At 44.9% G+C, this 24,772-nt stretch overlaps 2 protein-coding genes and 1 long non-coding RNA gene across 3 annotated transcripts in view; all 3 read right to left on the bottom strand.

The window, feature by feature from the left end:
- Positions 1-2,053: 2,053 nt before the first annotated feature.
- LOC106578551 (BMP and activin membrane-bound inhibitor homolog) lies at positions 2,054-6,498 on the bottom strand. The gene is made up of 3 exons (XM_014157506.2): positions 5,956-6,498; positions 3,786-4,064; positions 2,054-3,053 (listed from the first exon to the last, which is right to left on the bottom strand). Exons 1-3 carry the CDS (start codon positions 6,029-6,031, stop codon positions 2,635-2,637), a joined length of 774 nt encoding a protein of 257 aa, XP_014012981.1. The 5' UTR covers positions 6,032-6,498; the 3' UTR covers positions 2,054-2,634.
- A 2,631-nt stretch (positions 6,499-9,129) lies between these two features.
- Positions 9,130-11,849, bottom strand: LOC123728958 (uncharacterized). Its single transcript, XR_006760645.1, has 3 exons — positions 11,668-11,849; positions 9,318-9,433; positions 9,130-9,258 (listed from the first exon to the last, which is right to left on the bottom strand). It is a non-coding gene; the product is annotated as an uncharacterized lncRNA (long non-coding RNA).
- Positions 11,850-15,673: 3,824 nt separating this feature from the next.
- LOC106578550 (WW domain-containing adapter protein with coiled-coil-like) overlaps positions 15,674-24,772 on the bottom strand; it is a 39,012-nt gene continuing 29,913 nt past the window's right edge. The window contains exons 8-13 of the mRNA XM_014157505.2: positions 24,344-24,484; positions 23,863-24,011; positions 22,283-22,410; positions 17,627-17,852; positions 17,241-17,368; positions 15,674-17,135 (exon numbers count right to left, since the gene is read on the bottom strand). Coding sequence (XP_014012980.1) covers positions 17,066-17,135; positions 17,241-17,368; positions 17,627-17,852; positions 22,283-22,410; positions 23,863-24,011; positions 24,344-24,484 — 842 coding nt within the window. The 3' untranslated portion in view covers positions 15,674-17,065. The remainder of the gene's footprint in view (positions 17,136-17,240; positions 17,369-17,626; positions 17,853-22,282; positions 22,411-23,862; positions 24,012-24,343; positions 24,485-24,772) is intronic.

Raw genomic sequence — 24,772 nt, 5'->3', positions numbered from 1 at the left:
GATTCTTGAGAGGTCTACACACACGAGAGAGAGAGAGAGAGAGAGAGAGAGAGAGAGAGAGAGAGAGAGAGAGAGAGACCCAAAAGGCATCCTATTACCTATATATTGCACCATATAGGCAACAGGGTGCCTTTCCAGACGCATCCAGAATCTACACCAATAACAATTCACTGGCAAGTTAGAAAGGGGACATTTTGAAGTGACTTCAAAACAAATTGGGCTTTTGAAGGGAGCCAGTCGACCGCCTCATTACATTTGCATGTCAATACAAACAGCCTGACCGCCTGCCGCTCAGCAAAATGGCAGCCGATCCTAATGGGCCTGGAGAAGTGTTTTATTGTATAGCCACTGTGCACGGGGTCTAACTGTAGCATCAAGAGGCACTACTGGTCTGTGTGTGTGTGTGTGTGTGTGTGTGTGTGTGTGTGTGTGTGTGTGTGTGTGTGTGTGTGTGCGTGCGCGTGCGCGTGTGTGTACGTGTACGTGTGTGTGCGTGTGTGTGTACGTGTGTGTACGTGCCCTCCCCCTTCAGACATCCCTGTCTGTCTGGTATCAGCAGGTGATGGGAGCGAGCAGAACAAAAACACAGGGCACATTAGCTGTCCAAACCAGAGGGTCTTGTTATTATTACAGGGTAATAGTCCTGGGGAGACTAAGTGTCTGCGTGGGCTGAGGCCCAGCTAAGGCAGATTGCTGTTAAGTGGTTAGCCTGGTAATAGTGTTTTTCTTAAGGCCTAATGGAGAGAAACAAGAAGTCAGCCTGGAACTGACACACACACAGTAGACACGCACGCATGCAAACGGACACACACACACACACACACACACACACACACACACACACACACACACACACACACACACACACACACACACACACACACACACACACACACACACACACACACACACACACACACAGGTGGACCTAAAATAAACAACTTACTTTCCTTCTCTCTCTGTCTTGGTTACCATGGAGAGGAGTAACACAGTTCCTTTGAACTTTTGAACCGTGGTTCCCAAAACATGGTATGTTCCTTTTGAAGGCCCAACTTTTAGGCTGCTATGTTAACGTTACTACAAGTACACAGAATCCTGCATTGCCATTATTGATTCTTCCACATCATTTATCACAGTCAAAGTCCAACAAAGTTTTACCTCAAAAACAAAAAAAAGTAGCTGGTTGAAATTGGTCATGCAATATGTTTATGTCTCACACTGGACAGGCTTTACAGCTAGATACACGTACCACCAGGGAAGTATTACCACGTAATAAAGTAGGCGGCCTACCAAACAGACGGGAGAAAAGAAGTGAAGGGGCTTTCAACACAACAACAAGAGAAATACAGTCTTCACATTACTGAAGCTATAACTCTGTGGGTTCCATATTAACGCTCCTGATAAGCCATGCATAACTCTCTTAATAAAACGCATGCGCAACCTCAGGTTTGAGATCTATTTCTAAGCTGCATAATAAGAGTGTGAATTGTGGCATAATCACTGGCCTAGTCGCTTGGCAAAGAAAAGAGCCCTCTTCATCAACACAAGCTGGGATACAGGAGGGTTAGTGTGTTGACTGAAACACATTCAGAGTAGCTGAATGGGGAGGGCTTATACTGGCAGTAGACCGAGTATAAAATAAATAGCCACACTACTTCCAGGAGGAATCCAGCGTGTGCAATGAAAGAAACCGAATGTGTTTGAAGGCGAAATCCTGACCTTTGGAGGAGGTTCAAGAATGACTCAGATGTGGAGTACTACTGTGAAACAAGGCCTCACTGTGAAGTCAGTCCTACACGCACCACACGGCCAACACACTCCGCCTGATACTACACACACACGCCACGGCGGCCCACACTCCCACCGTCTGGGTATGAAACGTCCCACCACCATGGCAGTGTGGTCCTCTCACTCACTACACATCCTCTTCCATAGTACTGTACACACACGAACACACCAGGGGGAAAAAACAGCTCGATAAGAAATCTGACATAAGCCACAGCTCTCTGTTCCTCTCTTTCACACAGCAAGGAAGAACACACAGGACAGGGTCTTTCTTTCAGACAAAAATATATATATTTTAAATCTTTACAATAGGCTTGGATCAAGAAACGTACACAGAGGAGTGCACACACCTACAGTCAACACTGAATTATTTAACTATTTATTTTTGTTTAACCCTGGTGTCAGTGTAAAAGTCTTCTTCTATTTAGCTTCTTTTTAAGCAAAACAACTTATTTTACTTTTTACAAATGTGCAAATAAGACAGATTTGGAATCCTTCAGCGCTCCGTGTAAAGTCCAGATTCCACATGCAGACAGGGCCTTGACAGAGCTTTCTCAGTCCGTCGGTCAGTCCTGTCCTCAAGTTTAAATACAGCCTCGATGGTTTGCCTTTCATTTTCAAGTAAAGTGCTCCTTTAGCAAAAACCACAAGGCTTGCGTTCAGTTTAGTCCTCTTTTTTTTCCTCCATTGAAAAAAACCCATCTGTTAAGTAAAATAGACAAAACGGGGTATTCATTTTTATAATTAAAAGAGAAAACCCAACGAGTAGAGGAGACAGTCTTGGCTGTTTTTTGGGCGGGGGGGACGGGGACGACATTAAGTAAAGTCAAACAAACTTAGAAAAGTAAGTCATACAAACTCCAGTTTCCCATGCCCACTGTACATCCCCCAGTGTACCAGAGACAGTATCTTGTCGTTCCCCAGGTCTGCCTGTCTCATCTTGTCACAGGTGAGGCAGCAGTTTTCGTGTCCTGTCACGGGCACCATACACTCCAGGTCAAGCTTCGCCATGTGCCCCTTCTTGGTGTGGTGGCCGTGGAAGCTGTAGTGGAGCCGTGACAGCATCTGCTGCCTCTGGTCCTGCAGCCGCTTGTTCTCGCTGCGGAGCATCCGTAAGGCCAGCATGATGAGAAGGACCAAGATGAGGCCTCCAGCGATGGGCACCGCGATCACCGCTGCCCTGAACCACACCTCTTTGGCCGAGGCCAGCTCCTGTACCCGTGTGACCAGGTGACGGTTGTTGCTCTCAGGCTGGTACCTGCTGTGGTCTGGAGGAGGAGACAAGAGGAAAAGTAGGTTATTTTATTGTCTAATGTACACTGATTTCCAGTGGAAACTTGGCTCCTGCTTTCAGAAGGGAAATGAAATGAGTCGCCGAGCCTTATCCAAAATAAGAGCCAAAATAAATGAATTTCAGCTTATAAACTAGCTAAACTCCAATATTTTTCATAACAGAAAGCCCTACTTGAGAGCTCTCCCTTCCTCTCTGTAAGAATGTGCACCTTTTCATAACTCAATGATGCTAGTATTTATGCCTTCCTACATGTAGCCTGTGAAAGGATATTCTACAAGGCACATTTCTACTCGGTGGAGAAATTGCATGGTGCACATGCAACAAAAAATATCTGATCTGCGTCCAAGTTCTTAAGGTAAACCGGTTGCCCCCAACGCTCCTCTCTTTGCCGCTGTGCTGCAACCCATAAAAAAAGCTAACTGAAGCTGTGTAAAGGTGGGAATTAGAAAAAGGTGTATGCATTACAGAAGACCATTAAACTAACCTCTGTGCTTGATTCAGTTACAGTATAGGGCTATGGTACATTTAAACACTATTTCAGAATATTACAGGGAGGAGGTGACCTGAATAGGCTACACTAGATATTGTCAGTTAGGTTGCTCTGTCTGTCACACATTAGAAACCTCATAGAACAGAATATAAAATAATACCCATAATGTTTCCAGTCAGAGCCATTTCATGTTTTGATTCTCTCTTCTTTTCTTACCTGTTGATTCTCTAGTGTGAGCCAGGTCGTGAAGGCCTCTGTAGTTGCACATGTCGTCGTGACAGCACTCCAGCATAGACAAACCCTCACTCAGGGCATTTGTGTTCTTAGAGCTGCATATGTCGGCAGCGTTCGCTACGGGATCTAGACACCCGTGCGTGAGGGGAGAGTTCGTGTTCATTGGGTCCAGCACCTTGGTGAAACAGGCGTTTAGATCAGATTTACACATGTAGCCCGTGGCCACGCAGTGGGGGGCATCACAGTAACACCGTATTTCTCCTAAAAGAAAAGAAATACGACGCGTTAGTCATAGGCCTACTTGATTCGTTTATGAAGTGTTGTAGGCTAAGTAGTAGCCTATTCTCCAACATTTCAAGAATAACTGACCACACATTCTACATATTATCTAGTAATAACGTCTCAATGAAATTGTTTGTGCTTTGAAACTTTTCCGCGTACAAGGCCTGCCTTTTCTAACTGGGCAGCAGTTTGGGAAATCAAAACATATTCCAACAGGGGAGAAATCTTGCGTTTCGTAGTCAAATTTGTGGAAATGTTATTAACTTCTCAGATAGATATTTGATATAGTCACACACACACATGGCTGTTATATCCAAGAATAACATAAGCCAATAGCATATCTACTTTACTTTTAAAACCAAATAATGATCTCAACTTGCTATTTAGACATTTTAATCGAAAACCAGACTACTTGTCTTTTAAAGACTGTCTAGTCGGATCTGAACTGACATTGGCAAAACGCATGTAAATGACAAGGTAACCCCTGAAAGACTTTGAGAAGTAGACGTGTTCAAATGAAATGCAGCACATACGCCGAGGTTAAGCCCTTTCCGTGCAAAATGGTCCTTTTAGTCCGTCCCTATTATAAAACAGGAACCGTGTATCTTATAATTAGTGGTTTGTTTTCCAAAGTCAATTTTCTTTCAACCCAAATGGAAACTCGTAAAAGGGGGTGAGAGAGCAGCCCAGGAGTCTCCTTTTTTTAGCTTTCACGCAAGAATTAGTGTGGTCAGGACGGGCTGGGCGCAATGAGCTCTCTCGGCTTCTCATCTCAAAAGCTTCCACCAAACAACCTTGATATTATTCGTTTTTTCGCAACAAATAATGTGCTAAAAACGCTCAGCAAATGCTACGAATAGCGTTTCACTTATAGTCAGATTATTTGAAATGACTGAAAACATTTTTATGGAGTTCAACAAGTTAAATATGGCACAAGCTATTTGTATCGACCTGTTATAATTTCCAATATAAATCCATAGCTTTACTAGTTAAAGGCTAATTAACATTGTTACAAGACAGCTACCCCCCAAAAACACACACAGAGACGCACACAAATAAACACAGCCGTTGTATGTTGTTACACGATGTTTTTTGTCTACTTCCAGTCTCCAGTTACATGCTGTCATCTTATTAATCATGCGCTGACCATTGACAGGGCCCTAAACACATTATAATGGCATTACGGCAACAAACTAATAAATATGGTCTCGTAATTGCCAAATGCTTTATATATAGGAGCCAAACATCCGTAGCGTAGTAGCTACTGGGCTTTGCTTTCTACTTTGGAGACTCAAGTTGAAGTATTTACATTAAACCCTATTGCCTATAGGCTACATAATACCACACATCCCATTGATGTGCACTAGCGCGAGAATTATGAGAAACATTAGGGCCATTCGGTCTGTTAAGGCCTTGCTATAGGAACTCATGGGGGAAAACACAGACCACAAACTGTATAGAAAGTTACGTTTTTCTTAGTTATAACAATGTTATGGCACCTGTCCTGTGTTGGAATATATAGTAGATTAAACAAACTAAAAGTTATTGAGATTTAGAAACAGCTATAGAAAACACGCCACCTGGATGCGCGGAAACGTTTTTGTTTAATTTGCATCATTCTTTATTATAGGAAAGATCAAAGTTCGAAAACTAAAGAGAGCGAAGAGAAAGTCATTTTGTTGACAAAACTGCGTTGTTTAATAATTTGACTTATTCAACGTTGCGCAAATGGAAACGGATAAGAAAGCAATGATTAGGCCTTTGGAGGTTCTGACCCTGTTTTCTCGCATTCACCCTTTTTTAACTTTTTCCTTTGGTCAGAAAAAGGCAAAGGGTACATGAAGGCATGTTTTAAGGGATCAAAGTTTACCTTTAGTGAGAAGAACAGCCATGGCACAGAGTTCCAGTTGTAGCCAAATGGAAATGAAACTGGAATGGCGATCCATTTACGACAAGTAGCCTAACTTTTTAGTCACTCTTGTCCAAGTACCAAAACCCGCAGGGCTGAGCTCGAAGACACGGTTACATGAAATCTACAGAAGAAATAGTTGCCACAATCACAATCCACCGGAAGACGTAAGAAAAGCACACGAAAAACGAAAGGCTTTTCCCTGCATAGGAAAACTAGGCTACATGAGAAAAAGCCTAAACGCCGACTGGTGTACTTGAACAGCCCTACTGGAAATGCGGAACACTTGTATCGTTAGTTTCTGAAAAGAGGAAGAAAAAAACATTCCTTTAGTAGAAAACCGGATAAATGTTGTGACTACTTGTCCAATCCGACTTTACACACATCCGCGATGATGGTCAAGCATAACGTTTATAATCCGAAAACAACGAAATGTGAATAAAATGTTGTCTACTCTCGCACCAACACCTCAATAGTCGAGTTCGGGTAGTGGACCTGGAGTTGAAGAAATATCCGAGCCAGACTTCTCTACGTAACACAACTCCGCCCCACCAGCGCCCATTGGAGCACCCCTCGCCCAATTAGCATACTTCATGAACTTTACATTTCCATTGGTTCACCCGGCGGTCACAATTTATCATTCCTCTTACTGATAGTGAGATGTAGTCTATCGTGCTGACTAGGCTACAGTAAAAGTGAAGAAACATTGTTACAGTTTGATTCACTCCTTTTGCAGACTGTGGCGTTGGCTACGCGACATTGTTTTTGATTAAATAGCAGCATCAAATATGCCTATAAATGCCTTAGAAACGTGTATAAACTATAACCATAGATGACATTCTACCTCAATAGCCTAATAATGAAAACAAACACTATGTGAACTTCCAAACAGACTAGGCTATTAGCTGATTTGTACATGTCTGTCTGTAGCTATAGTGTCATCCGCATTGCCTCGTCAGGCCGACGCCATCGTGAGCAGGTTCCCCAGGCTACGCCAGCCCGGAGATATCTAGATTGCTTCTGCCTGTGAGAATGGATGTTATGGGCGGAGCGGACAGGCGGTTAGAGAAATTAGCAATCCAAAAAGGCATATGGCGCCACTGAGACGACAGACAGACACTGACACTCAATTACCCTCCAACAATTCTATGCAAAACACACAGCAGCACTGGTCTCCGATCGATATCAAAAGCAACCAGCTCAACTCAAAACCGTCACTATCCGTTGAGGTGTTGATTGTTTAGGATGCAGACTGTTTGATGTTTGGTTTGAAAAATTAAAAGAATGAATTAAGAAAAAAACCTACTTTAAAGGCTGATTGATTGAGTTAGGATAATGAAAGATTACAACCACACAAACATAATTCAGGAAAAAGGTGAAGCATTATTCACCAATGTGGTATTGGTTATTTAAGAATTCTGTGAAGGAAAGAGATTACAGGCTACATGGAATGACAGCTAGGTAAGGTTTTGCACTGATAGCATCAAACATTCTCGTGGATAACTGTGCAGCAGCAGTTTTTGCCTGTTTCTATCCCGTAATTATAAACCCCTTCAGGCAGAATCCCCAGAAAAGGGCAACAACGGCGACCTTCTCACGACGGTAGCTAAATGTCATAGGCCTACTCGCATAGTTCTAAAAGCTTAGCCTTGTGGGTCTAAATGGACACGAATTTTCATAGAGTATGGAGAAGAGAGAGAGAGCAGACATAGAGACGCGCAGGCCTAATTATTTGCCCTACAGATAGATGGTCATCGACTCAGTGTCAAAGGGTAAAGGGGTGCGATTCCGCTCAAGGGGACACGTACAGAAATAACTGGATTGACAGCAATTATCGGTAATTGTCGGTAATTCCTGAGAGGCGCCAGACCTATCCCTGATGTGCATCATCATCCACCCAAATCTATTCAACAAACTAAACCTAACTTGTTCTTCTGCCTCTAAAAATGACAACTGTGGCAATAAGTAGTTTAGTTACATATTTCCCACAGCCCTTGCAACTTTCCATAACAAGCATAAAATTACTACTGTGCTCTGAAATTATGCTCTCCCTCAGGTTAATTAGTCTACGTGTAGGCTATTGGCTTTTGGGGGCAACTGTTCGACATAATAGCCATTTTCCCGAAAATAAAAGCAATTCTAAGAAACCATAGAAATTAAATAGAGGGTGTGATATTCTCAGACAAAAATAATATCCAATAGGCATTGAGGTTCTAGCTCTATCAATTCATCACGAATGGCATGTTCCATGCACGACAGGTAGGCATTTTGCCAGTATCACAGCTGTATGGTCGATTGACGCCATCTACTGACTCAGAGTGAAATGTCCTTTGTGTCTAAACTCAACTGTAGATCACATACTCCCTTGCACGAAAAATGCCTTAATGAATCAATCAATCATATTAACTAAAATCAACTCAAACCAATCAATACAATTAACTCAAATCAACTCAAACCAATCAATCAAATGAACTCAAATATTTGTTCAGTCATTTTAATATGCCTGAATAATACTAGAAGCTGTTTAGTTTCAAACAGTTGGTGCAAAGTAGGACACTGAGTATGGACAGGACAAACTATGCCATGTTATTTCTGTACGTGTCCCCCATCTGTCCCATGATGGCCAGTCAGTCCCAGCTATTGGGGTAAAACCTAGTAGATAGATTGACTGCATAATCAAAAAAGAGAACAGGTAAGAAAACAAAACAGTGTGTGTTTTCATGCTGAGGTGATCAGTGTCGGTGAGCTGGTCAGACTGGGGCTTTTCATGTTGCTGACCATTAAACTGTCCACACCTGGAGGTGTGACTCAGAGACAACAAGGGTGTGTATAGGGCTAGTCGTCTGAGGGCCCCCGGGGTGAGGTTCCCCTAGGTACAGATCTGGGATCAGATTCCCCCTCCCAATCGTGATCTTAACCATTAGTGGGGGAAATGCAAAACTGACCCAGGATCAGCGTAAAGAGGTAAATTCACTATACTTCGCTGGGGAGCGGGGACAGAGAGCTCTGTCTGTCTGCAGCCGTTTGTCCTGCCAATGTCAAGCCCCTGTCTGTCTGTGATGCCTGGTTGGGTTCTCTTTAGCCTGACTACAGGATCCCTGCCTAGAGAGCTATTGTTTGGGCTGTGAGGGAATGACGGCACTTACCTGTCAATAGATAGAGAATGGGAGATAAGTGGGGGTGAGTTGAAGACTACCTGACTAAGTAGAGGATGTCCTGGGACCCCTTCAGTCCAGACGGGATTCTGGCCAGTGATCCACTCACCTGTGTGGAGAGAAACAAGAGGTCAGTTTAGAACTGACCCCCCCCCGCGTCTCTCTCACCTAGGGTCTCCATCTGCCAGCCGAGACGGGAGCAGAGTAAGACAGACATCCTCTGACACCTCTGTCTTCATCCTCTCTTAGACGTGTGTGTCATATCAAGTTTGAGGTCGTCTCGTCTAGGGAAAGATTGGGTGGCTCCATTAATTGTTAATGCTTTCTTGCGTACTACAAAGGTAGAAGGTAGCTATCCACGGTTAATTAGTAGCCTCGGCTCAGTTAATTTAATCAAACATTCAAAGATTGAGCAAGTTGGGAATGTAGCCTGCAGACTTTGATCCCAACAGGACCCACTGTGAGTATTTGAGCCTTCACCACAGGTTTATGAGAGACCTGATCTACAGTGCATCCGTGTGTTCGACATGTAGGACATTTTTAGGTCCCAGATGGACAAAAAAACGATTAGCCTAATTACTATGTTATAATTTACACACTGTACAAGGATCTTCTACCCCCAAGCCATAAGACTTCTGAACAATTAATCAAATGCCCCTCACTCCATTTGTTTTTTTTACACTGCTGCTACTTGCTGTTTATAATCTATGCATAGTCACTTCACCCCCACCTACATGCACAAATTACCTCGACTAATCTGTACCCCTGCACATTGTCTCGGTACAGGTACCCTCTGTATATAGCCTTCTTTTTTAAATTTTATTGTGTTAATTGTTTATTATTTTACTACTTTAGTTTATGTGGTAAATATTTTCTTAACTCTTTCTTGAACTGCACTGTTGGTTAAGGGCTTGTAAGTAAGCATTCCACTGTAAGGTCTACACTTCTTGTATTCGGCACGCGACAAAGTTTCATCACCTTACATAAGGATTTCATAAAACATACATGTATGTCATATAAACTCAACAAAAAAAGAAACGTCCTCTCACTGTCAACCGAGTTTATTTTCAGCAAACTTAACATGTGTAAATATTTGTATGAACATAACAAGATTCAACAACTGAGACATAAACTGAACAAGTTCCACAGACATGTGACTAACAGAAATGGAATAATGTGTCCCTGAACAAAGGGGGGGTCAAAATCAAAAGTAACAGTCAGTATCTGGTGTGGCCACCAGCTGCATTAAGTACTGCAGTGCATCTCCTCCTCATGGACTGCACCAGATTTGCCAGTTCTTGCTGTGAGATGTTACCCCACTCTTCCACCAAGAAACCTGCATGTTCCCAGACATTTCTGGGGGAATGGCCCTAGCCCACACCCTCCGATCGAAGAGGTCCCAGACGTGCTCGATGGGATTGAGATCCGGGCTCTTCGCTGGCCATGGCTGAACACTGACATTCCTGTCTTGCAGGAAATCACACACAGAATGAGCAGTATGGCTGGTGGCATTGTCATGCTGGAGGGTCATGTCAGGATGAGCCTGCAGGAAGGGTACCACATGAGGAGGATGTCTTCCCTGTAACGCACAGAGTTGAGATTGCCTGCAATGACAACAAGCAAAGAGTGAAGAGCACTTTTTGCCAGTCCTGTCTGGTCCAGCGACGGTGGATTTGTGCCCATAGGCGACGTTGTTGCCGGTGATGTCTGATGAGGACCTGACTTACAGGCCTACATGTTCGGATGTACCAATCCTGTGCAGGTGTTGTTACACGTGGTCTGCAACTGCGAGGACGATCAGCTGTCCGTCCTGTCTCCCTGTAGCGCTGTCTTAGGCGTCTCACAGTACGGACATAGCAATTTCTTGCCCTGGCCACATCTGCAGTCCTCATCCCTCCTTGCAGCATGCCTAAGGCACGTTCACGCAGATGAGCAGGGACCCTAGGCATCTTTCTTTTGGTGTTTTTCAGTCAGTAGAAAGGCCTCTTCTGTGTCCTAAGTTTTCATAACTGTGACCTTAATTGCTTACCCTCTGTAAGCTGTTTTCTGTCTTAACGACCGTCCACAGTTGCATGTTCATTAATTGTTTATTGTTCATTGAACAAGCATGGGAAACAGTGTTTAAACCCATTACAATGAAGATCTGTGAAGTTATTTGGATTTTTACGAATTATCTTTGAAAGACAGAAAAAGGGACATTTCTATTTTTGCTGAGTTTATGTAAGCCTACTGTATGAAAGCTACAGTTATTACCTATACGTTTGGTATTTTTAAATTCTAAAGTACATTTTTCCTATAAGTTTAAGTACTGCAGGACTACTCAGACAACTACTAGGCTAAATAACGTCACTGACAGGAACTGACTGTCGATGTTTTTCCATTCTAAGATGTTATCAGCTTCCCGCCTTGTCAGAGGCAGGTTTCATCAGGCTTTAGATTTTTTTATATATATAAAAACTGTGATTAAGCCAGCCAGACATTTTACCAAAGTGGCTTAATCTTCAAGAAGGATCCATACCTTTACAAGAAAATGACTGCAGTTAGTAGCCTGTAGTCTCCAAATGACACATTTCACAGCCGCTGTTGCTTCATTTCAGCACTGCGGTCTACGGTCCAGTGATCTTGCAGTTCTGGTGAGAGAAAATGCTTATTACAAAGTTTGGCAACAGAGTATAAAAAGCAAAGACAGCTAGATTAATTATTTGATATAGTGTACAAGCGTCATAAATTAAGGAAACGTACAAGAATTACGTTGGGCAAACCTACCTGGTTCTTTGTGGTGTGCAATCACATGGGAAAGACAACAGCGCCATCTAGCGATGAGTAGAATCAGTGACACTACTGTAGCCTAGACTAACTCAAGGTTCAAATCGTGGAATTCCTTTGGTTTCATGTGTGAAACATTGATGTGGTGTGGGTTCTGTTCAATGTAAAATATAACTCGTTACCTCCTTTCAACTATGCCTTTGCCGTCTCCATACTCCTTGTATTCAGTGACATTAACTGGAGCCCTTCTCAGTAGAGCTACTGATTTTAAGAGAGTTCCATGTCCTGCAGAGAAATCTGGAGTAGGAACCGGGTAAAGGGAAGGAAAACTGGAATATTAAATGGAGAGTATCATTGGGTAAAGGAAAGCAGGACAACTAGGAGATAAACATGAGTGGGGAGAGGGGACAGGGAGGACTGGCAAGCATTGCCAGATTCCTAATGGCAGCAGTCCACTTGTGATATTCCCATCTTCAACATAAAAGGATTACTTGAACAGTCACAAGAACCGTTATATGCCTTCTAACAAACAAAATACGCTATAATCTAAAAAGGCACATATGGTTCTTTGTTGCACGGGTTCAAATAATGTGTAGTTGTGTGGCGTTTATTTTGCATACACCAGACTGAATACAATGGAATATTACTGGACACATTTAACATGTTCATTGTGTCAACATTGGAACAAACTACCCTGGTACCAGATCAGTTTGCGCTTTTACCTACTCCATTGGGGTCATTGCCAAGTCAAACATGTCTGAATTGACAGTGAGTAAACATGATAGCACAGACTGACACTCAGGCAAGTTCGGCACAAAGCACTTTAACCAAAAATAACTCAATTGAAAGAGCAAAACAGAGACAACTTGGTTCTGTAGAGGCATTTTATTTATTTTATTCAATATACTCAGAGGAAAACAATATACAAAGCAATGTGGTCACATTTACTGAATGTGTTGGTGCAGCTCAAATCACAGACTCACTAGAATAATAGAACAGTGGAGAAAACCATGTCACAGCTGAGGACACATGTGGTTCCCAAATGGCACCCTATCCCCTATATAGTGCACTACTTTTGACAAGAGTCCTATGGGCTCCGGTCAAAAGTAGTACACTACATAGGGAATCGGGTGCTATTTGGGATAGAAACACTGTTCCCGTTCTGACTCAGAGTGAACAGGGGAACAAACACAACATATACAAAGATGCAATTCTGGGTTGGAGTGCCAAAACAACCCGATGTTGATAGATGCATGACATGCTTATTGAATATCTTTGTTTCTGATCAAACTGAAAACAAACTTGGTACATTTATTTCCATGTCAGAGGCTGTGTGACTTAAGACTTTCAACAAGGCACTAGCGTTATAATAGTAATAATACAATGTAAAACCTAACAGAAAACTCCAATAAAATAACCAGTGCTCGCTTGAGTTTAGCATGTTTATTACAATACGTACATTTCACATTTGACCTTGTGACCTGGCTGTCATTGCCCTGCTCGACCTCTGACCATAGTGTACCCTATTCCCTATATAGTACACTACATTTTGACCAGTCCCTATGGGCAGGAAGACTAAAAGGAAGAAGACTGAGACAATGTCATAAAGAACACAAATGGATGCCAAGAGCTCCAATTGCATCATTCAGGTAAGTTCCCCGGGCACTCCACTTGGGTTCCAGTGCACCTGCTGAAGAATCTTGAAAATGATGACATTGCTGTCTTCTCCATTTTAGTCTTGCCTATGAGCCCTGGTCAAAGGTAGTGCAGTAAAAAAGGGAATACGGTGCCATTTCAGACGCACCCCATACCTTGACTCGGTGGTGCCCCAAACCGCTTCTTTAATAGCTCTCATTCGCACTCATTCACTCACTCACTCCTAACAGGGTGCAAAGAAAAATGTGTAGCAATAATTTATAACATTCTGATATACTAGTAATCACTGCAACTTTTTAATAAAACTTGTTTTTTTACCTCTTCTTAAACTCCATTATTACCTTATCAAATGTACATAGGAATGAACTCTTAGTTGAACTGAGATGGTGCCACCTCACATTTAATAAAAGTACAGTTCTCCCCCCCAAAAATAGAAAAATAACTTAGCTGGAAAGTTTTGGAGAAAGAAAAAACCAACAGGAGGGTTTTTAGAAAGACAACTGCTCTGCGGCTCCTCAGAAGAGCTGGACCAGGGGGTTGGGCTTCTGCATGTAATGGGTGTGGCCAGGGTTTTTAGAAAGACAACTGCTCTGCGGCTCCTCAGAAGAGCTGGACCAGGGGGTTGGGCTTCTGCATGTAATGGGTGTGGCCAGGGTTTTTAGAAAGACAACTGCTCTGCGGCTCCTCAGAAGAGCTGGACCAGGGGGTTGGGCTTCTGCATGTAATGGGTGTGGCCAGGGTTTTTAGAAAGACAACTGCTCTGTGGCTCCTCAGAAGAGCTGGACCAGGGGGTTGGGCTTCTGCATGTAATGGGTGTGGCCAGGGTTTTAGAAAGACAACTGCTCTGCGGCTCCTCAGAAGAGCTGGACCAGGGGGTTGGGCTTCTGCATGTAATGGGTGTGGCCAGGGTTTTTAGAAAGACAACTGCTCTGTGGCTCCTCAGAAGAGCTGGACCAGGGGGTTGGGCTTCTGCATGTAATGGGTGTGGCCAGGGTTTTTAGAAAGACAACTGCTCTGTGGCTCCTCAGAAGAGCTGGACCAGGGGTTGGGCTTCTGCATGTAATGGGTGTGGCCAGGGTTTTTAGAAAGACAACTGCTCTGCGGCTCCTCAGAAGAGCTGGACCAGGGGGTTGGGCTTCTGCATGTAATGGGTGTGGCCAGGGTTTTTAGAAAGACAACTGCTCTGCGGCTCCTCAGAAGAGCTGGACCAGGGGGTTGGGCTTCTGCATGTAATGGGTGTGGCCAGGGTTTTTAGAAAGACAACTGCTCTGCGGCTCCTCAGAAGAGCTGGACCAGGGGTTGGGCTTCTGCATGTAATGGGTGTGGCCAGGGTTTTTAGAAAGACAACTGCTCTGCGGCTCCTCAGAAGAGCTGGACCAGGGGGTTGGGCTTCTGCATGTAATGGGTGTGGCCAGGGTTTTTAGAAAGACAACTGCTCTGCGGCTCCTCAGAAGAGCTGGACCAGGGGGTTGGGCTTCTGCATGTAATGGGTGTGGCCAGGGTTTTTAGAAAGACAACTGCTCTGCGGCTCCTCAGAAGAGCTGGACCAGGGGGTTGGGCTTCTGCATGTAATGGGTGTGGCCAGGGTTTTTAGAAAGACAACTGCTCTGCGGCTCCTCAGAAGAGCTGGACCAGGGGGTTGGGCTTCTGCATGTAATGGGTGTGGCCAGGGTTTTTAGAAAGACAACTGCTCTGCGGCTCCTCAGAAGAGCTGGACCAGGGGGTTGGGCTTCTGCATGTAATGGGTGTGGCCAGGGTTTTTAGAAAGACAACTGCTCTGCGGCTCCTCAGAAGAGCTGGACCAGGGGGTTGGGCTTCTGCATGTAATGGGTGTGGCCAGGGTTTTTAGAAAGACAACTGCTCTGCGGCTCCTCAGAAGAGCTGGACCAGGGGGTTGGGCTTCTGCATGTAATGGGTGTGGCCAGGGTTTTTAGAAAGACAACTGCTCTGCGGCTCCTCAGAAGAGCTGGACCAGGGGTTGGGCTTCTGCATGTAATGGGTGTGGCCAGGGTTTTTAGAAAGACAACTGCTCTGCGGCTCCTCAGAAGAGCTGGACCAGGGGGTTGGGCTTCTGCATGTAATGGGTGTGGCCAGGGTTTTTAGAAAGACAACTGCTCTGCGGCTCCTCAGAAGAGCTGGACCAGGGGGTTGGGCTTCTGCATGTAATGGGTGTGGCCAGGGTTTTTAGAAAGACAACTGCTCTGCGGCTCCTCAGAAGAGCTGGACCAGGGGGTTGGGCTTCTGCATGTAATGGGTGTGGCCAGGGCAGGGTTAGGGAGGGACTAGCATCGGGAATTAACCTTGATGTAAACAAAGCAACACATTGCTGTGCTCTCTTTCATTCATATTTTTTCCATCACACCATCAGGCACTGGTTTGGCTACTGTGAGCAAACAGATCTCTGAACCATTGCAACCAGGCATGATTAACCTTTTTTTTTTAGGAGGATGGTGGAGATGGGTACCTGTTTCCCAAACATCACCCTATTCCCTATATAGTGCACTACGTTTGCAAAAAGTACTGCCATATAAAGGGAAAAGGGTGCCATTTGAGAGACATTGTGTGTGTTTGTGTAACCTTAATACTTCCACCAGAGGGTAATACATATGTAAAATAAGCCTGGGTTTCATCCATGGAGCATTATTATTATTATTATGCAAGAGCAAAGAAAACTAGAAAACTAAAAACGGGAGTTTGTTTTGTTGGCGTTAGGGTATTTTTTTATGTTTCAGTTATTATAACGCTATCTTCCAGTTCCATGCAGGTCATAGGTCACAGACATGCTCAAGGCAATGGTTCACTGATCTATTAACAAAAAAGCTTGAAGTCTGCAGACTGAGTGCCTCCGTTCCAAATGGCACCCTATTCCCTATATAGTGGACTACTTTCGACCACGGCCCATAGGGTTCCGGTCAAAAGTAGTGTACTATATAGGGAATAGTGTGCACTATATAAGGAATAGGGTGCCATTTGGGACATCGCCCGACTGATGCGTTTAACATGAAGAAGGCTATGAACTGAAGCTGTTGATTCCTCGGGCATAACGTTGACTAGTTCGGATGTCAAAAGCTTTGATAAACATGGCTTTCCATGGCTTCAGTCATCTACAAAACATATTTACAACATGGATAACATCTACAAGAACTCTACATCTCCAGGGTGCAAACAAAACCAACCATGGTTGCGTCCTGTTGGCCCTGTTCAAAAGTAGCGCAGTATAAATTGAAAAGGGTGCCATTTGGGATGCAAGCCATGTCTAACCCTTCTCTCTGCTCTCCTCCTCCACAACAACCATCAACCACTCAGACTCTCTCCACCTAACCCAGCCCCGTCAAAGCCCAGTCCAGTGGTCCAAAGCCAATCCAACTGCAGCTCAAAAGTGTTAAGACTGGGCACAGAACAAGAACACAATGGTTCTCCCAACCAAGAGCTCTCTTCCAACCATGTGCAATGGGTCTCTCCCCCTTATCCTCTCCACTCTTCAAGTCAAGTCCTCAGACCATGAAGGAATTCTGATTCTTCAACTTTTCAAGTTCTTTAATTTGTTGTCTCAAAAATAATATCCTAGAGGAAAGAGTAAAAAATAAACATGTATTAGTCGACATAAAATATTTGAAATAATTTAACATATTGCTATGTTAGCTTGGCAATTAGGGTCTGGATTCTTACCTCTGCTCGCGCAATGTCGCTTGAATTTCACTGACTCGAACTAAGGATCTCAGATTTTTGAGCTCGGTGCAATTTTCAGACATGTTGATGCTTCCCATGGTGTGAGCCTCCTCACGTAGCCTGGACGCCTGGGATAGCCGAAGCAGAGAGCAGTGAAATTATGACAAGACATAATCAAATACCAACAGCCATGACTCTGATCAACGCATAATGAATGTAGGTTCACATCAAAATAACGACATGAATCAGGTATCCAAATAAAGCTAAAATCTATATATAGCTCTTGACCGATCTCCCTAGAAAAACAGGTATTTTATCAAATTGGACAACCTGTTAAAATAAAAACAAACTAATAATACATAAGATTCCTGGGATGCGTAACCTACCTGTTTCTCTGCGTGGTCAGCGGGCCAGCCCTGGACATGCTTGATGAGATTCTCATTGAAGTGTGACGCTAGGGTTGGGGTGAAGGAGCAGGAGGCTAGGGTGGAGGTAAAGGAGCAGGAGGCTGGCCGGGTGGAGGAGCTGGAGGGTGTGGAGGTGGTGGGGGCACTGCTGCTGCTACTGCTGGGGGGGGCGTGGTTGGGACCTGGGGACGGACTCCTCTGACTGCTGTGGAATGACAGGAGCAACGAGAGGAGAGGGTTCAGTCCAATTCTGCATATTATGGGTTAATTATATTCTGTTGTAATAACACTATTGCCAACTTTGTTGTTGTAACAGAGGAGACTGTAGGAGAGGGTCAAACTGATCATATCGGACAAGATGGAACACCACAGAATAAGATCAACAAGTACAAAGGTAGTGGGGCGGCGTTGGGAAACTAACCGAAAGGTTGCTGGATCGAATCCCCGAGCTGACAATGTAAAAATCTGTCATTCTGCCCCGGAGCAAGGCAGTTAACCCACTGTGATACAGTATTGTGGTCCCACTGTAGCTCAGTTGGTAGAGCATGGCGCTTGCAACGCCAGGGTTGTGGGTTCGATTCCCACGGGGGGCCAGTATGTAAAAATGTAATAAAAATGTATGCATGTAAGTCGCTCTGGATAAGAGCGTCTGCTAAATGACTAAAATGTAAATGTAATGTATTGCAAAAAGTAGTATCGACTCAAATGGCTTGTGAATCATAATATGGTTAAATCCGCTTAACAGTTCAATTACATCAGACATGTTGAACTTGATTGTGTGCGATTTCGGCTGGTTAGCCCCATAGAGTCGATTGATGCGCCTAAAAAAATCCCCCACTAAAATCTGTCTGTTTAAGCTAGAGATATCTGCAGTGAAAGGTGGCAGAGCTAGAGCGGTGTTTGACCGACCATGAGACGTCCCGGGAAACAGTCCTGTGAAACCGTCTGTAGTGTCAGAACGGTGTGGCCTACAAACTCTCTGGAAAGGGTGTTCTCCGTTTTGCTATACAACCCCAACAAGTGTCACAGGGCTCGTATGAAGGTAACCTGGTTAAAAAACAAACAATGGAAGTGTGAAGGTAGTTTTATGCCTACCCCAAAAATTGATTAAATACAGTATGTGTATATAAAAAATTATTTAAAAAAAAACACCTAAAGGGGACCAAAAATTCTAAATCAAATAGCTGAACTATCCATAGTATGACCATTTAAAAACAATTCTGTTTGTCAGCTAAGCAGCCACCAACATCTTAGAGTCTAAAGAACTAAACGATGGTGCAATCCAATGAGGCAGGGTTTGACAACTAGGTTTGGCTTCGGGACAATTGTTTTCCTGAGTTAATAGTCAGCAGGCCAGAACATAATTAGTATATATCAGCACAACAAATAAGCCTACACTACAAATTTAACTAAATGTTTAACATCTGATCAGTACATAAATTCAGTGACCATAACATCATTTCGATCTGATTAAGCTCATAAAATCACCAATCTCGCTATTCAATTATTATTTTATGTTTATTTCTCAGTGCGTTGATTGGTGGGGAAAAACAGGTCTACGTAGCCTACTGTAGTCTGCACTACTGTTAATGTCAACATTCATTCAGAACAATTAGCTTGATAGCAAGAGAACATGTCACTCTCAAAAAGTATCAAAAGAAAGGTGGATAATGAAAATCTAAGTTTCAGAGAATAATGAACAGAGAGATATGCATTCCTCATACCATCTTTCTCCAAAACCAAGCCAGTGTGTCTTACTTACAATGAAAAGGTCGCTGTTTGCAAAGAATTCAATCTCGGACAGTATTATGAATCTAAGCACGGTACTTTCAAAGCGGCCTTCCCGCCCCAGACAGATGCCCGGCGCAGAAAAATTAACTACAAGCTACAAACATGGCAGCAGAATCCTCCTTTGTGGCCTGACAAAAATAACAGGTCACAAGTGCCTTCCTAAAAGCGTCCTGGGTTCTAACCAAACACAAAATGCCCTTCACAGACGCGGAGCTATTTAAAACGTGCATGGTGACAAGTTTGAGGAATTGGCTACAGACAAGTCTGTGGATAGCATAATTGCGTCTGTCAAACAGGTGCCCCTGTCTGCGTCAACAGCCGGACACTGTGTCCGTGCTCTGGCGGATGATGTGCATAGGATTGTTCTGGAGGTGCTCAGTCAGGCTGAGCATTTTCCCCTGGCTATTGATGAGAGAACTGACAACACCGATGTAGCACAGTTGTGTGTATATGGCTGTTATTTTCATGGAAATGACTTTAAAGAAGAGCTACTGGCACAGATTCCCCTGGAAGGACACACCACCAGGGACATCCTATTCACAAAGCTGGAACCATTGTTTACGCAGCATGGCCTGTCATTAGAAAACGTTGCGGTCTCCGACGGGGCTCCTGCTATGGTGGGCAGACACATGGGCCTGTTCAGCAGGTTGAAGGAAATCGCCCCACAAATGAATGGCTTGCATTGTCTCACCCATCAGAGTGTGCTGTGTGTCAGACTATAAACGCTGAGCTGAAAGATGTGATGGATAAAGTCATGCGCATAATCAACTTTGTCAGGGGGACATCAAGCACACAACACTGTCTTTTCCGCGAGCTTGTGACCGAAGCAGAGAAGGCCACCCACGATGATCTCCTGCTTCACAACAACGTGCGCTGGCTGAGGAAAGGAAAAGATCAAGAGCCATTCTATGAGCTGCATGACCGGGTTGTGGATTTTGTCCGAAAAAGCGAAATGACAGCAGCTGACCATCTTCGTATTCTGGAAATTGAGGAATTCCTCTCTAACGTAGCTGGTTTGGCTGACATATTCTGTCACTTAAACGGGTTAAATCTGCATTTACAAGAAAGAGGGAAAACAGTCGAGGACATGGTGGAAAAACGTGAGGCCTTTACCAGGAAGCTTGAGTCTTCAATTTGGACTTGTCCTCTGGAAGGCTACTGCGCAGCACACTGAAGAAACGACAGGCAGAGGTACCAGGGGGCAAGAAAACGATACCCTCGCTGGATGAGGCTGCAATTCAAACTGAGCTGATTGAATTCCAGACATTGAGCCAAATCAGGGATGCGCTCCGGAGTGCTGAGTCCTGGCATGCTCAGAGGAATACAGCACAAAAGACATTTGCATTTTATGTGCTAATAATGTTTGGTTCGACTTACATCTGCGAGTCCTTCTTTTCCTCTATCAAATGGATCTATAAAGCCCTTCTTACATCAGCTGATGTCACAAAGTGCTGTACAGAAACCCAGCCAAAAACCCCAAACAGCAAGCAATGCAGGTTTAGAACCTATGAACACAATCAAGACTCACAACAGGAACCGGCTTTCACATAAGTCAATGGAGGACAGACTGCACATCAACATCACATCCCTCTCACCTGACATCCACAAGATCATGTCCGGGGGGGAAATGCAACTCCTCCCATTGAGTAAGTAACTTAGTATTTAATAAATAATCAAATAGGCTACTAACATTATTATTATTAATGATGTGCTTACCCATGGCAGGTCTCATGCTGACACTATTTTCTGTTTGTCGTTACAGGAGAAGGTTATCCCGAGTCTCCCGATACAGACACTCAGACACTGCCCAGCGCTTTTTTAAAATGAAATTATTGTTTTATGTAGGATGCTACCTTGTTTGCTAGTTGAAATTGTAAGTAGGCCTAATAAATAAATACAAATCTCACTTCTATTAGGCCATTTTTCTTTTCTTGTGAAAGATGCTGTTTAGCCACATAACCGACTGGCTGAGGTGGGCCAAGTTATTTTATATGGGCCTTGGCTCTGAGGAAATAACACTCCAATTAAGCCCTCTTGTTGTTTGTAAAGTCAAATTAATATGAAGATTATTGTGGAAGTGAATTACTTGACTGGTGTAGTTTTTCCTCCATCTGTGGCTTGGCGCCACTTGTGTAACAAGTCAGCTATATTTTCAGCGCCAGGCGCTGTTCACCTCCTATTGATTGCGGTTGCAGCTTTACATTTCAGCACCTAAAAAAATGGTCCGCTACCTGCTTTATTAGTGGACTGTCTCCTGCCTTCTCTCTCCTCATGAATGAAGTTTGCATTAATTAGGTAGGGTCACTTCCTTCTTGGGACATTGCGTCTCAGGTCTAATATATATATATATATATATATAAAAAGTGAATTAACTAAAATGTTCAGAATTAATTTTGCGGGCCGCCAGTTGGGGAACCCTGCAATAGGGTCTTCACAATAATTTATCAAAGACTTGTTGTCCATTAACCCACCAGCAGGTGGCACCTCAACACTACATATTTAAATAATGTGTAAACAGTGTTTTACAAGGCATGATCATGGCATTGTACATCAACCCTTGAGGTTCTCTGCTTTCTCTTCACATCAGTCTGAAATGTACACAAGAGCTTCTTGAAGACTCTTTGTAGCAATGATAAATTGTTGTTTTACCTCTTTTAGTTGAAAACACCAATTGTAAATCGCTCTAGATTAGAGCATCTGCTAAATTATGATTTTTATAGATTTCTCACTGAAAACATTTTAAAAACACAAACACATTCAACACAATGTCACAAAGAGCTCCAGCCAGTGATGAATCAAAAAGAAAATAGTCTGCTAATGACAAAAATGTAAATGTGGGCTAACCCTTGGCGCTGGAGTGTCCTTGGGGAGGCGGCGATGTCATGTCCGTGCGGTTTGTCGCTGGGGAGGGGCTGCTGGGGGGAGGGCTGGGGGGCTGATCCCTGCTGCTTCACAACTGGCGTGTTGCTCACCTGGACCACACAGAGAGGAGGAGAGTTAGAGAGGAAACACCAGAACCATGGAAGTTCACCTGGACCACAAAGACATAGACCAACACAGACAGAAACACCGACAGACAGACAGACACAGACAGACACCAACCCACAGACTGACCGACCCACCCACCCACACAGACAGACAGACCAAGCCACCCACCCACACAGACAGACACCAACCCACAGACTGACCGACCCACCCACCCACACACACAGACAGACCAAGCCACCCACACACACAGACAGACCAAGCCACCCACCCACACAGACCCGCAGATCCACAGACCCACCGCAGACCAACCGACAGCCAGACCAGCGACACCGACAGTCCAGCCAGACCCAGCCAGCGACACCGCCAGCCGACCGACCGGCAGACCGACCCGCAGACCGACCCCGACCGGCAGACCGACCCGCAGACCGACCCCGACCCGCAGACCGCCAGCCAGCCAGCCAGCGACACCGCCAGCCAGCCAGCGACACCGCCAGTCAGCCAGCGACACCGCCAGCCAGCCAGCGACACCGCCAGTCAGCCAGCGACACCGCCAGCCAGCCAGTCAGCCAGCGACACCGCCAGCCAGCCAGTCAGCCAGCGACACCGCCAGCCAGCCAGCCAGTCAGCCAGTGAGCCAGCGACACCGCCAGTCAGCCAGCGACACCGCCAGCCAGCCAGCCAGCCAGCCAGCCAGCCAGCCAGCGACACCGCCAGCCAGCCAGCGACACCGCCAGCCAGCCAGCGACACCGCCAGCCAGCCAGCCAGCCAGCCAGCCAGCCAGCCAGCCAGCGACACCGCCAGCCAGCCAGCCAGCCAGCGACACCGCCAGCCAGCCAGTCAGCCAGCGACACCGCCAGCCAGCCAGCCAGCGACACCGCCAGCCAGCGACACCGCCAGCCAGCCAGTCAGCCAGCGACACCGCCAGCCAGCCAGCCAGCCAGCCAGCGACACCGCCAGCCAGCCAGCCAGCCAGCGACACCGCCAGCCAGCCAGCCAGCGCGACAACCAGACAGCAACAGCCAGACAGCCGAGGCCAGATAAGAATAGCTCTAGTGAGATAAACATTCATTATTAAAGACTAAGATGCAGACACACTCCGCCAGACACAGACTCACAGAAAACAAGAGCTGCTTCAAGTGCTGTCACAACACACGTTCCTCTACAAAGGCAGTTTAGACAACGACACGCTTATTACACTGACAAAAACACAAATCTGAAAGATAAACACACCCCCTACAGCACTAATAAATGTGAACAACCTGGGTAGGTCTTAGAACAGCTGGTCATGATTCTGTGAAACACCAAGAGTAAATACTCCTCGCCCCAGACCAGCTGGATTATGAAGTCAACAAAACCACTACCATTCCCTCCACTCAGGGGGACAGTGGGGTAAAGAGGCCCTACCTTAGGCTGGGGGGGATAGAGTAGACAGTACCTTGGTTTGTGAGGCGACAGGCGGCGTGCTGTGCAGGGCTTTGTGGTGACCAGCGTTGGTCTGAGGCGTGCTGATCCTGGGAGACACGTAGGAGCGGGGAGAGGAGGCGTCTGATGTTAAGGACATGGGGGACTGGTTCGACTGCTGGGCTGTTGGTGTTAACAGAGAGGTTGGAAAGTGATTTAGTAAAAACCATTTCCAGGACAAAGCTGCATTTTGTAAGCAGGTAGCAAAAGCAACTCAAAGCAATGTTAGGGACTAACAGAATTGTAGATGAAAACAGTGTCTTCTTTGCAGAGTGTAACAGCGCTAAAAGAAGACCGACGCAAAATCAACCACTGACATGAGATGCTAAAAACACGTATGGATGCAGTTTGAGGGAGAGGGCATGGATATGGTTACACATTTGATCACCATTCCAATTCTGGTTTAGACACAACCGTGGCTGCAAAACAAAACAGTGTGGATGAAGAAGTCCTACCTTGGCTAGAGAGCTGGGCTGCTTGGGAGAGCTGGGCTGCTTGGGAGAGCAGAGTGGTGATGTTGAAGGCCGACGGGCCGGCCGTGAGTATCTTATGAAGCAACGACTGTAACGACGCTTGAGTGACAGCAGCTTTGAGGACTAGGGAGAGAGGAAATAGTGAGGAAAGATAAAGACTACCTAAAAGCATAACAGATGATCCCTAATTAGGGGTGAAACGGTACATGTATTCGTACCGAACAGGTCGGTGCAGGGAACCTGGTTGGGGGTCGCACTGTGAACCAGAATGAATACATAAAAAAATGAAATAAAAACACTAGCCCTATAGGCTATGCCTTCGCTGCGTGGTATGCCTCGAGTAAATCTGAGCTGAGAAAACATTTCAGGCTATCCGTTAAAACTAGAGCCGATGTGCACGTTATGATTATA

This window comes from Salmo salar, chromosome ssa19, assembly GCF_905237065.1.
Source record: "Salmo salar chromosome ssa19, Ssal_v3.1, whole genome shotgun sequence".
Taxonomy (NCBI): Eukaryota; Metazoa; Chordata; class Actinopteri; order Salmoniformes; family Salmonidae; genus Salmo; species Salmo salar.
The sequence above is the reverse complement of the archived record's forward strand: the minus strand, read 5'-3'. Positions and strand labels throughout refer to the sequence as shown.